The 17,958-nt window shown below is 55.3% G+C and overlaps 1 protein-coding gene across 1 annotated transcript in view; it reads right to left on the reverse strand.

Annotated features, from left to right (window-relative positions):
* Positions 1-13,120, reverse strand: part of HS3ST6 (heparan sulfate-glucosamine 3-sulfotransferase 6) — a 31,777-nt gene extending 18,657 nt beyond the window's left edge. The window contains exon 1 of the mRNA XM_025155223.3: positions 12,563-13,120. Coding sequence (XP_025010991.1) covers positions 12,563-12,930 — 368 coding nt within the window. The 5' untranslated portion in view covers positions 12,931-13,120. The remainder of the gene's footprint in view (positions 1-12,562) is intronic.
* Between the last annotated feature and the right edge of the window lie 4,838 nt (positions 13,121-17,958).

Genomic DNA, 17,958 nt, shown 5'->3' on the forward strand with positions numbered 1-17,958 from the left:
TGCAGCCAGACCTGAGAGCTGCAGCGGAGCCTTTGGGATCCATCGCAAAATTTCCCCATGACAGCTTCCAGCTCTCTTGGCCAGAGCCACAGAGGTATTTGGGAAGGTGATGCTCATTGACATTGCACCCAAATCCATCTCCTCATCCCATCTGCAGCCCCAGCTTGTCAGTGAGCATCCCTGCACATGGAGACTGCGTGCCCCAAAACCATCTGCCACCAAACCCCACCTCTGCTGCAGGGACAGGGATGTGAGGGACAGTGATGTATGGGGACTGGGATTTACGAGGGAGAGGGGTGTATAGGAACAGGGATGCAAAGGACAGCAGCCCCATGCCTGCAGGCCCCAGCAATGCCAACACCTCCAGTAATCAATCACCTGTCAGCTGCATCCTCTCCATTTATTACAAGGGCATCAGTGCTGCAGGCTGGAGCTTCTGGCCCTGCTTTTGGAGTTCAACAAGGGAAGATCAGAGCTAACCCCTCCCCAAATAGTCATTGTCCCTGCACACAGCCGGACCCCAGCTCTGCAAAGCCCACAACACCTATGCTGGGCTTCCAACAGCTCAGGCTCTGGAAGCTGCTTCCCTCCCTGCCTCTGTTAGCAACAAAACTCCAGCACGGGCAGCTCGGGGCTGTTCTCAGGCAGCACGCTGTCACGCTGCCACGGAAAAGCTCTTGTTGAGATGGAAAATGTATCCGATTTTCCACCAAAAAAAAAGAAAGAAAGAAAAGAAAAACCCCATCTGTGTCAAATTTGTATTACAGCCTGAGGGAAGATGGGAAACAAATTTAGCTCTTTTTTACTATCAGAAAAAGTCCCATTTCCTGGCATGGAGCGTAGGCAAGCTTCGCCCCTGAGTGCAGCAGTGACGCAGGGATGGCTCTGTGCCCCCCGCACCCACAGCACCCTGCAGCAACAGCAACCTGCTCAGCATCTGGGGTGATCTCACCAATCTCCCCTATGTGCTTACAACCACTTCCTCCATGGAGAAGCCTCAGAGACCCTCACAGAGGCAGCCCGTGGTGGCTGCAGAGGACACCCTCTCACCTGGCGCTCGGCCCCAGCTGCTCCCCAGCTGCAGGAAATCCCCCGTCAAGCAGCAGGACGTGGGCAGAGCACACACTTTGCTGCCAAGAGCTGTTTCTCTCACTCTAAAGGGACCATAATGATTTCGATCGGAGATAGGAGGTGTTATCCAGCTCTGCACCCCCAAGCCTGGACCACCTGCAGCCCCAGGGGCTGCCCCCAGGCTGAGATCTGGGGGCTCCATCAGCCCCACAGCAGCAGCCCCACGTCCTCCCGTCACTGGGAACCACTGGGAATTCTCATACAAAGCGTTTCGGCACTGGAAAAGCATCAGTTTGTGGCTACCAGAGCTGTTTGTGGGAAAGGACTGGATTTTTATTATTTTTAGCCTGGCTTCCTAAGGAAATGTGGCTTAAGCAATCACACGGTCTGTCTGCCTGCCCGCCCGTCTGTCTGCTGGGCTTCCCCCAGAATCCTCTGATCCCACCGCCCCATTCCAGCCAGACTGAATGGAGGACAAGGATCAGACCCAGGAAGTTTGCACATCTCCATGACAAGCAGGGATTCAGCAGGACAGCCTCACCCCTGGGCACAGCATAAAGAAAGGCATTTCTTCCCAACCCAGAAAGCTTTGGGAAGAGAGAAGCTCCAGTCCAGCAGGAATCCCAAGGCTGCATTCTTTGCTCCCATGTTACGATGCACCGTTGTGCACACCCAAGACAGCCTTAAGCCTTTACCTCCACGCAGCTCTCAGGCACTGCCCCATGCCTGTAGCAATGCATGGGGTTATTGTGACCAAAGCACAGGACCTGGCAATTGGCTTTGCTGAAGCTCATCTCATTGGCCTCAGCCCACTGATCCTATCCAGATCCATCTGCAGGCCCTCTCCGCCCTCAGGCAGATCAACACTTCCCCCCAGCTTGTTGTCACCTGCACACTTACTGAGAGTGCACTCAATCCCCTCGTCCAGATCATCAATACAGATATTCCACAGGACCAGCTCCGGTACTGACCCCTGAGCCACTGCCATACCCGGGTGGTGGTGGTTGGGAGCCTGCAGCGAGATGAACAGTTCCATCCCTTCATCTGTGTGGGATGCAGAGCCTGGGGCTGCATAGAACCAAGGCCACGTGGAGCTGAAGCCTCACAAGGTCGCAGGGAGAGAGGGATGGACAGAGAGACACGAGCAGGAGGATGCTGCTGGAGGACTGGGGCAGCAGCCCCATGCCCAGAGCTGGGGTTGGATGACTGGCACTGGGAGATGCCCTGTGATGTCCCCGAGGCACGGCACGGTCCTACCAGAACCCATCCTGAACTGAGCGCTGGGTAAAAAGAAACAAAAACCTGAAGAGTCAGCTTACAGCGAATGGATTTTCCCTGTGTGTCAGGAGCTCCAAAGGAAAACAAAACAAGACAAAACCTTCTTTAGGCATTTCAGCGTGGCTTTTCCCAGTTTGCATGGAAATTCAGATCGGGGAACGCGTTGGGTAAAACGCTCAATTCCCCACAGCCCGGAGAGCCCTCATCAAAAATCCATTTGAAGTGTTACTCTCAAATCCCTCATGGCAATGGGATATTTTAAGGTCAGTTAAACTTATTATTCACTCAAGATTTTCTTTCAGGTCCCTGCATATTTTAAACAGATTTTCCCCCATCTCCAGTCCAACCGTGTTACAAAAACCCCTTTCCTTTCTTTTCAAGAGAGAAAAAAAAAAAAAGTTGTCAAAAGAAAAGATACTAATCAGAAACAGCTTCCGAAGCCCTACAGCCCGTTTGTAAGCAGCACCAAAAAGCATCGCCGCTCTCTGCAGATCCCCAAATCCCCCGACTGCAAAATGCTGAACGGAGCTGTGCTTGGAGGAAAAGCATCAGCTCAAATTGGTTCGTTTTCATTGAAGCTGAGTTGATACGCAATTCGTTCTCCTCCCTCCCATCGTGTGAGGAAGAGAAGCGATCCCAAACCCTGCGTTATTTTTTTAACACTCGGTGTTCCCAACCTTTGGAATGGCGGTTTTACTCCTGCACGCCTTTATCCTCATGGGATGCTATGAGTTTATCGATCCCCCAAAGAACCCAATTTTTCCCACCTGCAGTGGCAGCAGCACAGTGCTGTTCCAGGGGCTGAAATCAGTCCTTCTGGCACAAAGTGAGCACAGCAGCACGAGGAGGAACACCTCATGGGGATGCGTTGGGTCCCCTCCTGCCCCCAGCACCGCTCCCATCCCTGCACAGCTCCTCATCTCTGCTCCTGGGCTCAACGCTGCATGCTCAGCCTTTCCCATCTTACTATGGCACCTCATGGTCTCAGAATCACAGAATCCTTAGAGTTGGAAGGGAAACCTTACAGTCCTGGTTCTCCAAAGGTCACAAGCAATATGAAGAGCTCCGCGTGAAGCTAGAAGTAATGCAGCCAACACAGGAGGCAAATTGAGCCGAGAGGAAAAGATCGCAAGTGCCCGTAATCTTGCTCCAGAGAGCAAGGAGTTCAGGAATTATTAAATGGTTCTTCTCATTCCCAGCCATCTGGCCTGCATTTCTCCATTTATTCAATCAGACATGTGTTGCTTTTATCCCCACAGCCGCCAGCTCTCCCCTGCTCTCTGCAAACACATTGCATCCTCCGCTCTGCCCCTTTGCAGCTTGGTGAGTCCCGCACAGCGTGGGCTCCCAACAAGTGAACGTGCCCATTGCAGCCACTTCCCCCAATGGATTTCTCCCCTTTGTACCTAAAAATCGGTGTTTGCACAAAACAAGGCAGCCGTGGTGGGCTGAGGTGCCATTTTGGGTTGGGAACCCCACTGATGGAAAGCAGCTTCATCCTGACACCAGCAGTACCGCTGGTCTGTGCCAGCTGGGTCTGGGAGCAGAGATCTCCCAGTGGGAAGGTACAGGACCAAAGTCTGTGAAGAAAGCTCCCATGATGTTCTCTTTCAGGTGACCCCAGCACACCTGTGCCAAAGCAAGGATGCCCAGCAGCACAGCCTCCCACCACCAGAGCCAGGAGCACAGCACTGCACCTCCGCAGCCTTCAGAGGGCAATAGCAGACCCAGCAGCCTGCCCAGGGCAGCAGAGCCATGCAGGCTGCTGGGAGCCGCAGTCACCACTGTTCCCTCTCCAGCAAAAAGATCATAAAACAATTGGGTTGGAAGCCCCCCCTGCCCCCCCATCCCCACCCCCTGCTGTGAGCTGGGTGCCCCCACCAGCACATCTTTAGGGGACACCCCACACCACCCCGGCTGCACATTCCCCTTCTACGAGGCTCCTCCAGAGACCGCCCTTCAGCAGGAACTGCACTCCTCGAGTCCCCAGCAGGGCCAGGAGCCAATTACGTTTAATTACACACTGTCCAGAGCCTTGGGTATCAGGCCAAGCGTTACCAGATGTGCAAGGATCTCTGTCAAAGCCATCTGCAGGCTTAAACGCCTGTTGGGATATTTAATATGTTGGTATCTGGGGTGTGAGGGTCAGCGCCGGGGGTTTCCATGCAGATGTTGCACTTCTTTTCTCCTCTTCCCATCACCTTTTAATAACACCATAAATCATCAGGCACTTCTCAGGTGACCACGCACTGCTCATTCGTGCATGTGAGAGAGCTTATCTGGACCCTCCGCTGCCACACAGAGCTGCTGGGAGCCGGCTCCAGCCACGGGGTGTGTGCGCCCCACCTCTCCTCCAAGCCATCTCCTGGCATCTGTGCTTCAGATGCAGTGTGGCAGTGTGAGGAAGAGACACGTAACTGATACGGGGAGATGAAAAAAGGTCGGATGGGTCTGTTCCTAATGTGAGCCGCAGCGCTCGCAGCCCTTTGATTGCCGCAGAAATAAAAGATGGAAACTCACTGGAGGCAAAGGAATTAATTAACGGGAGAATAAAGGAGCATCGGTCTGTTGGAGTCCTGGCATCAATTCCCAGACTGGTTTTGAAGTGGCAACAGTTTTCCTTGGTCTTTAAAGTTGTTCTGCTCCGTCCCTCACAGCGCTTTGGGGAGCACAGCACGTGAGACCCTCAGCCTTAAGGTCCTCCCCACACCCCGCAGAAAAGGAGAGACCGTGCAAGTGTGCACCTCTGCCCTGGTCCAGTCCGTGAATACATCAGGCTCTCACAGTTTGAAGCAGAGGAATATTAATGTTTAGTACAGATAGGATCAGATCCAACAAAGCTGTCTTTCTCTCTGCCTCATAACTGGGCCGATGGGAACAGGGCAGCCCCGACAAAGCCACATCCCACGGTCCTCCATCCAACATACGGCACGCACGACCAGATCCGAGCTTCCAAAATCCCGCTGACGCAGAGTGCTGCTTCACAAACCTCTCTCCCTACAGCCCCTCAATAAAACAAGGCAGAACCCCATCTGCAGACCCCAGCTGAGCTCAGCCTGGACCCAGAACACCCACCCAGCCAGCGGTGCCGGCTGCCCTGCACCACGCACATCCGCTTCCCAGCGGGTGCACGTTGTCATGCTGGGGCTGTGACACCACAGGGGGGACATCCAGCCCCCTCTCTGCCCCAAACAGGCTTTCACAGAGCCAGACAATCCCTTCCCTCAACAAACCCTCAACTCCAAGCTCCAAATACTTGGCAGCGGCCCCTTGACATTTTTCCTCGTGGCTTAGGAACATGACTTTCTGCAATGTAAAAGCAGCCCATGCTCTTGGTGAGGAATAACCGTGTCCCCCACTCCCAGCTGCTGCCAATCATGCAGCATCCCCGCGGAGCTGTCACTTGAGGGGTGGCACTGGTAGCACCCAGCTGCACTTCGGGTCACACTGGTGCACAGAGCAGCAAGAAGGGGCACCTGGCAGTACAGCAGCAGCACCGCCCTTGGTTAAAGCAGGGAAAGGGGACTGTCCCATCTCCCATACGGCCATCACCTCGCTGGGCTGCAGTTTGCTTTAGGGGCTGCATTGGACCTGCACCAAAAGCAGTGGGTCCTGCTCCCTCAGGCCTGGGCTGTGGGATGCCAGCAGCTCTGGAGCAGCTGGGAGGTGTGCTGCCCCAGCACCACACACACAGGCAGAAGGAAGAGCCAAGCTCCAGCCCTGGGGACAGGACTCGTCACATTCCCTGTGTGCTCCCATCCATCAGCACCCGCTGCCTCCTGCGCAGTGCCCGCCGATGGCAGCTGCCAATTCACCAGCTGGAACAGCCCAAAGGGTACGAGATCCCAAATTCTCCAACACGAACCCTCCTGGACAGCCCTAAGTGTGCAGCGGTGTCAGTGCAGGCACACAGCCACATGCTGCTCAGGGGCCGAGCCATAAATCAGCGGCAGAGCAGTCAGTCCTTCCCCAGCAAGGACGCTCAGCAAGGTCACACCTCTGTGCTCCCCAGCCTAATGAGCAGAGATTACTAATAAGACCTCACTGACAAGCGACTGTATTAATGTAATTCTCTGCTGCTTGTAATCAACGTGTGTGTTAAAACTCACAGCTCCTCTGATGGCCAGCATCCCTCGTGCTGCAGTGCTATGGGAGCAGCACAGTTTGCTCCCTGTTGGGCCCTTCCTGGGCCACGATGCTTCATGCAGAGCATGCCATGATGGCAAAATCCCTCCACGAAGAGCCCAGCAGCAAGAGTTTTGTGCAATTACTCACGAGAAGCCAACTGCAAACGTTTTGCTCTGCATTTCAAGCGCAGCGTTGGTCAGAGCATGCGATGCACTGCTGCTTTGGGCAATCTGTAGCACTCAGACATACTGCAGCAGCAATGAGTGCTCTCTGTGGCTCTGTGGCATCTGAAAGGTGGCAGAGCGCAGATTTCCTGCACAGCCATTACTCTGCAAACAGCGCTCTGCGGGCTCAGACATGCACAGCCTGTGTGCACGCTCAGACTGGGCACGCCGCCTGTGCCCCAGTGACAGCAGTGGCCCTGATTGACTGCAATATTCACCATTTGCATTTCAAACAACTCTTCAGATCAAGAGCTACTCACTTAAGAGATGCATGAATAATTCTGAAGACACTTAGAGCCCTGTGATCTGCGAGCTGTCTCCACCAGGAGGGAGAAAGAGGCCAAATTAAATCAGCTGCTGTGATTTTTTTTTGTGAGAATGGTCCTGGGCAAAATGGGAGCAACTGCTCACAGGACCATCACCGCACGGTGAGGTTGGAAGGGCCCTTTAAGCCCTTCTGGTTCCAACCCCTGCTGTGGGCTGACTGCCCCCCACCAGCTCAGGCTGCCCAGGCTCCCATTCTTGGCACTGGGCACCGCACCCCACACGGCCCCACTGCCCCATGCAGCCCCCATCCCCACCCAACCCATCACTGTGGGATCGGGAGCAGCAGCATCCGCAGCAGCTTTGTAAGCAGGCGGATTTCCAAAGCCCTTTGAAAAGCCATTTGGAGCTAAGTCCTGGTATTAGAGCTGGCCTTTCATTATGCAGGTTTTCAATCTCGACCAGAGCCCATGTCACTGAAAAGTTTTTTAAAAGGTCAGGAAGAAGCTTTTAAGCATATTTGCCAATTAACCATTGTAACTCCCTCCTCGACCCGATGCGAGCTGCCCACTTCCATCTCCGGGGACGGTAATTACTGTTTTATAAATAAGCTTTGAACACCTCTAAGTAATGGTCTCTCCTTGCATGAAAGCACCCTGAACCCATTGGCCTTTTCCACCTTCTGCTACTATCTGCATCTGAAAATAACCCCAGGCCAAAAAAAAAGGGCAGAATGCCTTTAAGAAGCACCCGTGGTGCACTGAGAGCAGCTCAGCAACACAGGGTACAAGGTACTTGATGCTGAACTCTTATTCGGCACCCAGACACCTGTTCCCATTCATTGCCTTTATCAGTGCCAGGGGAGGTTCAGGTTGAATATTAGGAATGATTTCTTCTCTCAAAGAGCAGCCGGGCACTGGAACTGCTGCCCATGGAGGTGGTGGGGTCACCATCCCCGGTGGTGTTTGAGAACCACGGAGATGTGGCGCTGAGGGACGTGGTTGGTGGGCACGGTGGGATGGAGTGGGGATCTGAGAGGGCTTTTCCAGCCTGAATGGTTCTGTGATTCTGTGCTCCTACGCCTGAATTTCCAGCCCCGGAGGCTGCAATAAAGGAACCAGGGAGCACAAGAAGGGCGTGAATGAGCACTTTCAATGGTATCGATTCATACAGTACTCATTTTTAAAGCAGCTCCAGGCTTTCTAGGTGCACCACGTATTTATTCAAGCAGTCTGGGACAGCAGCACCGGCGTACTTTAAACCCTTTAGAAACTCCAGTTACTTCTGCACACCCCGCTGCACAGCGGGTAGATAACACCACCATTCACCAAACAGAGACAGCGACACAGAAAGAATTCCTCCATTGGGAGGAGCGGGGCCCGTTCTGCTCCACAGCTCACAGCCTCCATCCGAACACCACAGCCAACACCAGCACAGCTCCAGCATTGCCCCCGATCCGATCTGTGCAGCACGGCGGGGACGTGGCAGCCGTAGCACTGGGATCTGCAAAGGGTCAGAATGGCACTTGTGGGGCTTCAGCGGGCGCTGGGGGGAGCAGGGATGGGGACAGAGTGGCCAGCACAGGGCAGGTCCCCGGTGGAAGCTGCCTCCCAGCAGCTCGAAGTGTCTTCAAATGTTAACTCCTTCTCGTAGCCAGAAAAGCTATTTTTAATCCCACGTGAAAGCAGTCTGCAGCAGCCCCAGCTCTGTGCATACCATGAGGAGTGCACACACACCCCCTGAGCACAGAGCTGGGGCTGAAATGTTGCTCCAACAGCTAATGCTTGAAAGGGACATCGGGCCCCTGCGCACACGGACACATTTCTCTGTCTACTATCGCATTTAGAGTAGCACCCATACAATAAAACACTCAAACACTGTTAGAAGACAAATGCTTTTCCCTCAGTTTTTCCACATTTTTCCTCTGTACTTTTAAACACACATCAGAAGGTGATGCAGAAAGGCTCTGTGCTGGTCATGAAAGCTACAAACGGAAATGAGAGATCACTGAATCAGAGCAGCAAACCCAAGGAGAGCCGAGATGCACAGAGGGAAACAAGGGCGGCTCTGAGCACGGAAACGCCGCCTGGCACAGGGCAGATCAGCCGTGTCACTGAGCAGCAGTAATGTCCCCAAACCACTCTGTGCATTGCTACCCAACTCCTGGTGAGGTCCCCTTGTCCCCCACCACCCGTGGGCTTCTAAAAGGCATCTGGGAATGGCTCAGCGCAGGCAGGCTCTGAGCACGGTGCCAAAGCGGAGTGCTTGTGATTGTACAGATGGATCGAGGCACTTGAATAGCATAACGTGCACAAACACCGCCTCAAAACATCCCTTGAGCTCCACTTTTCAACTGCCAACAGCACTCCTGCCAACAGCAGGAGTCAAAGCGGCAGCGCTGGAGCCACATCCCTCCACTGCTGCCCGAAGGCTGCGAGGTACGGAGATGAAGTCTGCCTTGAGAAATCCCAAGTGCCATTATCAGCTTCAAGGGGCAAAGCACAGCCCATGGGTGCACACACACACACTCCCAATGCATGCAGCCCTCCAACACACACCCAGCAGTGCAAGCAAAGCACACAGAGGGGCCTCTCCCCCTGCAGCATGCAGACCCACAGCCCAGCAAGAGGCAGAACGGCACCGAACCCTGCGGCTCAGCCCCACAGTTTGGGCTCCGGGATGCTCCACAGCACCAACTGATTGCTGTTCATATGGGACTGAGCATTTGCCCACTGTCCGCAGCACTCACACATGGGTGGATTCGTTACTTCTGCCCCAAACCAGGAGGAAAGAAGGAATTATTTGCAATTCCTACAGAATCCACCACCCGCAGCGGATTCTCGCAGCACAGTGCCCATGGTTGCACTCTCAGGTGCGTTGGGCTCAGCTCTCCAGCTGTACAACTCCTTCATATTGCAAAAAAAAGCAGGAAGAGGGGGCAGGAAGAAAGGCTCAGACCGTACATCATGCACGGAGTCACACAGCAGAGCAAAGCAGCGGACGGAGCTGCTGCCGAAACAAAGTTTTGGTGGACAAAGAGGAGGGAACACTGCATGAGCTGCAGCACAGGGAGAGCCCCCAAAGGTCGATTCTGCTGAGGGGAAAGAATTCCTAAATATCACCAGCAAACATCTCAGATCCCATTCAGTTCTTACATCTGCCTTCGCCCACATTCCCACTCAGCAGAAGGACGGACAAGGGCTGCACGGAGCCGACAGAAGAGCAGACACTGCCACCCCTTTCCCTTTCCGTTGGGGTTCACCCACCCTAACAGCAGCACTGGGTGCCAAAATAATTGAAATGTGTTTTGCTTTGGGATACAATTTCACGTCATGCTTGGGTTATCCATTAGGTAATTTACGCTGCAGCCTGCGGAAGGTGTTTCACCTTCCCGTAATTAGCGAAACCTACAGCAACTCCAGGAATTCCATGGGACGGGCGTTGCTTTCACCAAAAGTTTTCTTCATAAGGGGAAAAAAGAACGACTTAAGAAAATATTTTAAAGGGAACGTTGAGCTGTTTCAAATTGAAATAAAATGCTCCAGTAAGAGTAAATGGCTTAAATCAGCAGCCGACATTATCGAAGCGCTCAGCGCTCACCGAAGATATCCTTCCAGAGCAGCAAAACCCCTACGGGATTAAACTGCGAAAGAAAAACAATCTGTAGTGATATTTGTGAGGGGTTTTTTCCCCCCCCCCCCCATTTTCTTCTCTCCTTGCATGGAGTTGAGACAAGCAAGGACCCACAGGTGCCTCCAGGCCAAATCTCTTGGCACGAGAAGCGCTTGGTGTAATTTTGGTTTCCCAGCACATTCAAATATTTTAGAAATGTTTACACCACTTTGAGATACTCATCGGAAAAACCTGAGCTGCTGTCCAACTCCTATTCTCCTCCACCCAAACACACCCCGGCTTTCAGCACTGAGCTCCGTCTGGCTTTCAGGGGGGAAAAAGAACCCTCAGCAGAGCAAAATCTTGCAAGGAGACCAAGCAAGAGAAGTGGGGAGAAGAGGAAACCGCGAGAAATGGTTGTGATGTGATTGAAAACACGCGTGCTCTGCGTGGAGTTAAAGCAAAACATCTCATTTCCCCCCTCAGCCCCAACTGGAAGGATGTGACTGCTTCCCAGCGCTGTACGCTTCCCTGCTCCATTTATCCGAACTGCCCATAGCCAAACACAGAACCACACACACACACCGGGTTGGGCTCCTTGCAAGTAATCACAGCACTGACCGCTGCAGCCCAGAACTGAGATGCAGCCATGCTGCTCTCCAGGCAGTCCATCCCACAGCCGTCTCACCAGCAATACCAGAGCGCTCCATCTTCCCCGCTTTAATTACACAGTTGCAGTCATTAAGCCTATTCTGCCAAGAGAGCACTATCTCGCAACCCTCACCCCCAAAAGATTCGTTATGGTCGTTATCATTTCTAGAGCACCACAGATACGTATGGAGCCGAGGAGGGAGCCAATAAACCACAGCGCTATTAATACCGCCATAAAAATAAGCGCACTACTTACTGCGTTTGAAGGTGAGTTAAGGCAAGAACTTTACAGTCCAGATGTGGTCTCACAGAGCTGAAACTCTGCGGGTAAAACTCCCACTAAAATCACACTTGCTGTTAAACACGCTGATTTGCACAGGTTATGACTTTGGCTAAAGTCGCTGAGCCGCCCACCTCTCCCAACACATAAACGTTAAGGAGAAGCACTCCCGTGGGATTTGGGGAGCCCACAGCGGGGAGGACAGACAGGGAGAGCCGCTCCTATTATTAATTGCAGATGGTTTGAGCCAATGCCGCAGCGCTTTATAAATCTGTGAGTTTGGACTCCCTTCAAAACACCGGAGCGGATTCTTGCTGCCTCCGAGGGGCTCAGCGCGTGGGTTTGGCCCGGCCACGGCGCAGTTGGCCACGACTCGGGCTGCTAATGGACAACACATGCACGGTAGCTGCTCTTCCGACCGCTTTATCGCTCAAAAAACTCCGATCCATTGAAACCCTCAGAACTGAGCGACTCCCTCCAGGCAGTACAGCTCTGCCCTCTGACACGGCGCGTGGGGAACTCGAGTGATGCTCCTTCGCTCTTCCCCTTCCTCTGCTGGTTCTCCTTTCTGAGGCCCAGCAAAAAAAAAAAAAAAACCCAGCAGGATTCTCCTGCAGGCTGTGGTCAGCGCTGCCGTTATTCTCATGAGCCACTGAGAAGAATCAATCCCCCAGTATATACCCCCTGACAATATATTCCCTAAAGGAAGCTGGGAGGGGAAATCTCGGTACAGCTGAGAATCAAACGTTAAAGGTTACAATCGCAAAGCCTGAGCAATTAACAAAGCAAAAGCTGCTCCCGGTCCTCCCGCCCCGTGCCACCTGCCCGCGGGGACATCGGGACCTGAAGACATCGGAGAGCGGCTTCAGCGCGGCGCCCGGACCCCCCCGCGCCGTGCGGGGCTCGGAGCCGCCACCACCGCACCGGGGGTACCGCCGTCCCCGACGGTCGCTGTGCCCCGCATCCCGCGCACCCTCCGTGGCTCCGCGGTTGCGTAAGGGGAACCCCCGGCACGGCGAGCAACGAATCGCGACCGGGCGCTTCTCGGCCTTACCTGTACCAGCGCAGCCCCTTCTCGTAGCACCTGTCGAAGAAATGCGGCTCAGCGCCCACCGCGCGCACCCCGGGGTGCACCCGCAGGAACTCCAGCAGCGCCCGCGTCCCGCCCTTCTTCACGCCCACGATGATGGCTTGCGGGAAGCGCCGACTGCCGCCGCCCAACGCCGGGCCCGCGTCCCCCGCTGCCGTCGGAGCCGCGCCGTCGGGGAGCGCGGCGGGCGGCGGCAACAGCAGGGCGGGCGGCAGCGGCTCGCAGGGCCCGGGCAGGCAGTAGAAGAAGTAGGTGAAGAAGAGGATCATGGTGAGGAGCAGCGAGGCGCGCCGTCCCCCGACGGGTCCCAGCAGCCGCCCGCTACATCCCATCGGGGGCCGCTCCCCGCGCAGCCCCCCGCCGCCGCCCCGCCGGGCAGCGCATCCCGCCCGGCCCCGGCCCCGCCGCCGAGCCCCGCTCCGCTCCGCACCCCCGGCCCGACCCCTCCCAGCGCCCCCCCGGCCCGGCCCGGCCCTCCCTGCGCGCCGCCCCCGCTCCCACCCGCGGGCGGAGGGGGGCGGGCACGCGTGGGGCGAACCCGCCCGAGGACGAGGCTCACTCGTGGGGCGGCCCCACGGCACCCCGGAGCACGGGACAGCCCCCTCGGGCGGGGGGGTGGCGTTGGTTCGTCGACTGCTATTTTATTTTTTAATTCTTTCTATTATTCCGAATGTTTGGAGCCGCGCAGCAGTCGGAGGGGTGGGGGAGGCGGAGGGCGGTCCAGCCCTAAATAACCGGCACGTCCCGTGCCACGCAATTAGCAACCGGCTGCGCTAATTAGGTTGCGCGGGCTCCCGGTGTGAGTGTGGAAACGTGGCTCATGTGTGCGTGTATTTCTCGTTTGGGGTGGGATTCCCCACACCCTGCGAAATACATCGCCCCAAAGCGGCAGTTTGGCTGCTGCACCTCCAAACGGGTGCGTGAAATGATCCGTGGGGGGGACTCAGCAGCAGCCAAGCAAAGCCCTATCCCAAAGCAGCACAGCACCTGTCTGCATCAGGAGGGCTGGATAAATCCCACCCGGTGCTGCAGCAGCGATGGCACAAAGGTCCCAACCCGGGGGTGCTGGTGGGGCTGTGTCCCCTCGTCCTGAGGGCTCCATGGGGATGCTCCGTGCATCCGCCTCGCCACACGCCTCGAAACTCTGAGGCTTCCTTCCAGCCTTATCTGAAATCAGCGGTGTCTTAATTAACCTATTAATATAATTAGCTCTTTTTATAATTGGATTCTCTGGGTCTTCCAAGAGATAGAGCATCGTGGGGAGGAGGAGATGATGGCCTGAGTGCAGACAGTGCAGAGCTGTGCAAACACCCCAGCGCTGATGCTTCTGCGTGGTGATACAGCTGAGTGGTGACACTGGTGACAAGCTGCACAGCGGCACAGACACCCAAATGCACACTTTATTGATGGCACAGTTGCATGGCTGCATGATGGCACAATCACACAGTTAAAGGATTGCATGGCTGCATGATGGCATGGCTGCACGGTGCCAATGTTGCATGGTAACAAAGCTGTCCGGTGAGATGGCGGCACTGCTGCACAGTGGCACAACTGCATGGTGGCACAGCTGCCAAGTGGCCAGGCTGCATGCTGACAGTGCTGAATGGTAACAGAGCTGCCCACTAACACAGGGGCACTGTTTTACAGTGGTACGGCTGCATGGTGACACAGCTGCCAAGTTGCACAATGACACAGCAGTCTAGTGACATGGCTGCATGGTGTGGCACAGCTGCACGATGCCATGGCTGCTCAGTGACATGGCTGCATGGTGGCACAGCTGCATGGTGACATGGTGACACGGCTGCAGGAGGGGCTTTGTGCCCTCTCGTGGCTGCGCTCGCAGGAGGCTCTGCTCATCCCATCCCATCCCATCCCATCCCATCCCATCCCATCCCATCCCATCCCGCACAGCCGCTTTTCAACACGAGGAAATAAAGGCCGGAGCGCAGCGGAGAACCCTCCCAGTTCACAGCCCAAAGGTTCCCTGGAGAAAAACACGAAGGGAAGATGATGACGAGGAAGTGAATCTGTTATCGGGAGCAGTTTGATAAATAAAAACGCATCCAAAATCCGCGCGGCACTTGCCAGCTCTTGTTGAGTTTACGCAAGTGATTAAAGAGAGGAACTGTTTCACTCCGGGCGAGAGCTGGTGGGAATGGTTCCAGCCCCGTGTTTGGGCTGGGGGGGGGGGAGTTGTTGTTGTTGGAAAATGCCAATTTGTCAAAATGGGAACGTTTGGCAGCAATATATCCGCACTGACAAACTTCTGTCTGCACACAGCAAGGGAGGCTCAGGAAAGGCAGCGAGGAGAGTGCATCACCCGCACTCATCATCCTCACACCAGGAGGATCCCGTGGGGCTGGGGCTGTTTTGTGGGGCTGCCATTGGGGCTGTATTTTAGGGCTGCCTCTTGGTGCTGCCGCCAAGCTCTGCCCCATCTCCCGCTGCAGCACAGGGCAGGATGCAAAGAGTGGTGCCTTTGCCTTTCTTGCCCTCCAGACCGAGGGTAAAATGGGCTTAAAACGTGACCTGGAGGTGCGGTGCTGGGGCAGCCCACTTAACTGAGGGCCACAAGTGCTCAGCTGCAAGTTGTTCCATGAAATTTAAACATTTAATTTCGCTTGATTTAAAATAGGTGGGCTGCACTTTTCAGCTCTTTGAGATTTCCTTCCAACCCATCATTTCAATGTCGTTTTAAATGGAGTAGAGGAGCTTTTTAAGGACAAAACACCACATTTTGACTTGGGGATGTGGATTGAGGGTTCCGTGCAGGCAGGTTTGGGAGTCTTGTTGCCAGCAGGAGTGGGTCTGGAGGTCTTGGTGCTGTTATTTCCACCTTCAGCCCACCCCCCCAAAAAAAAACGCTGTTCTGAAATGGGCAGCTCCAATGTTCTGTGTTCAGTGCCCTCTGCTCACCTTGGGGGGGGGCCTGCAGTCCCCCAGGGGCTCACGGGGTGCAGGAGCCTCAGGACTGCCCTGAAAGAGGCAGATGAAAGTATCCAGGGCTGACACCGGTGTTATGGATGGGCTGCGGGGAGCGGCGTGCAGACGCTGCTACGGATGTGAAAGGAGCCTCCGCTCTTCCAGCCCTGATGGATGAGATGTGAGGGCCGACGCCACGCTCACTGCATCATCACTGCCTCCACCTCTGCTTGAGGGAGAGGGTGTGGGAGCCCCACAGATGGATGTCTGTGCTATGGGAGGGGAGGCATTGCTCCCCAGGGCCAGGCAGACGCAGGGTCTCAGGGAGAGCGGGGGCACTGCCACTGTGCAGGGAAAGATGTGTGGCCAAAGGAGTTTTTAGCAGAAGTCCGTGAGGAAGAAGTGAGATGCATCCATGAGCTCCCACCACACTGGTGATGCTCAGAGCTAGAAGGCGGGCACCAGAAGGGGAAAAGAAAGCAGCAGAGAGACGTCCCTCTGTGTTTGGGTGTGTTGGACAGCCCCATCCCGTGGCAGCACCCAGGGATGGCTCAGCCCCGCAGGGAGAAGGCGCTGGGACAGAGCAAATTCCCACGGTGGTATTCTCCCAAACTCCCAGTGCTCTGTGCAGGGGTTCCCCTGCAGCACCTCTCATCCCATTTTGCCTTTATTACAACCTCTCCTATAGCCCTTGGGCTCAAGCAATTGAATTCCAGCAAGGTCCACATAGAGAAACATCATCATGGTGCTGCATGAGCTCAGTGCTCCCCTCACCCATCCTTCTTCCCCATCCCAAACGCTCACCCCTGAGTAGGGTGGGACTCGCTAATGCTCTGAGCATTCCCCCAGCCCCTTTCCCAGAGCCCCCCTGGCTGTGCAGCACACAGGCAGGAGCTGCCGTGGGTCTCCTGAAGTCTGTTATTACAAAGAAAGAAAGAAAATGGCTCAAGGGATCAGCGGGGATAAAAAACGCTTTAGCAACACAGGAGATCATTTAACAGGTCACCTCCGCCGCGGAGTTCGCCCAGCTGATAAAGGCGAGTAAACTTATTAAAGTGCACACAGCTTGATTCGAAACGGCTGCTCCCAAACAGCCAATTACTCCGGGCCGTTCCAATCCAATTAGGAAGGCTGTTTCCCTGATTATGGCGGTGTGTTTTACAAATACGGCACAGCTCCTTGGGTTCAAAGAGCAAACCATGAAAGGGGGTTTGGAGAGGAGCGAGCCAGCACCCGCAGGCAGGGGAGGAGTGGGGAGGCAAACCCAAACCTGCGTGCAGGGATGCAGGTCCCTATGTGCAGGGATGTGGGTCTCTATGCACAGGGATGTGGGTACCACTCCAGATGGGGATGGCTGAGTCCTGCAGGTAGCCGTGCTCACTGGAGGAGCAGCCCCATGCTCGACCCTAAAGCTTTCCAGCCCCGTGTAGGCCAGCCAAGGAGACAGAGTGCTTCTCCTTGGGAATATCCACCAGGGTCTTTGTCCCAGACACCTCACCAGGGTCCCAGCAAGGGCCACCCCATTGCAACCTCGAGGCAATAGCAGGGGGAATTCTGCCCCCATCTTCACTGCGGGGAGAGGCAGCGCATAAAGGGAGAAACCCGGGGTGGCTCTTCATGAGCTCAGAGCTTGCTGGGGCTGGGCCCTCACTGCTTGGATGGATGTGAGAGTGAGGAAGAAGGAGGAAGAATGCATTGTGTCTCTTTCTAACCAGGACTGCAGGCGCTGCGGTGCAGCAAATGGATCCAATCCGAGAGCTGCAGTTTCCCATTGCGTTGAAGGAGACACAGCGAGCCCACCACCGTGGGCACTGAAAATTAACCTGCGGGCTCCATCCTCATCCCAACAGTGCAGTGGGGTTTGGGAAGGGCTGTATGGAGCCAGGAGTGGGACTGGAGCTCCTCCGCTCGCTCAGTGCCTTCACCACCATCCAAACCTTCACCGCAACCGCTCCAACGGGTTTGCTGGCACGCGGCCACCTCTGGGGTGTAGCACAGCCCCTGTTATTAAAATGTGTGACAGCAGCTCAAGATGGAAAGTGAAGTTGTACATTCTCCATCTGAAACTCCGGGAGGAATTTCAAGCAGGGGAATGCAATTTCCAGCCTGGAGGAGAGCCAGCAGCGCCAGGGCGAGATTTTTCTTAATATGGTTTTGCAAAACTTGAACGCAGAAAATTGCCCGTAGCTATAGCAAGAAGAGCGAGCTGCAGACAGCCCCACACAGCATCCACGCAGCACCAGCAGCCCCGTGCCCCACCTCCTGTGCCACCGCTGGGATGTCCTGGCCCTGTGGTTCCCAAACAGTGACAGCACCTTCTGTAGAAGGCACACTGGTGCTCGCGCTGTGCCCCAGGCAGGAGGAAGTTTACCCCGAGCTCTCACTGCTTGCAGCAGCCCAGGGTTCGGCTCGGTGCTGTTCTCTCCAAAATGGCCCTG

Source organism: Gallus gallus, chromosome 14, assembly GCF_016699485.2.
Source record: "Gallus gallus isolate bGalGal1 chromosome 14, bGalGal1.mat.broiler.GRCg7b, whole genome shotgun sequence".
Taxonomy (NCBI): domain Eukaryota; kingdom Metazoa; phylum Chordata; class Aves; order Galliformes; family Phasianidae; genus Gallus; species Gallus gallus.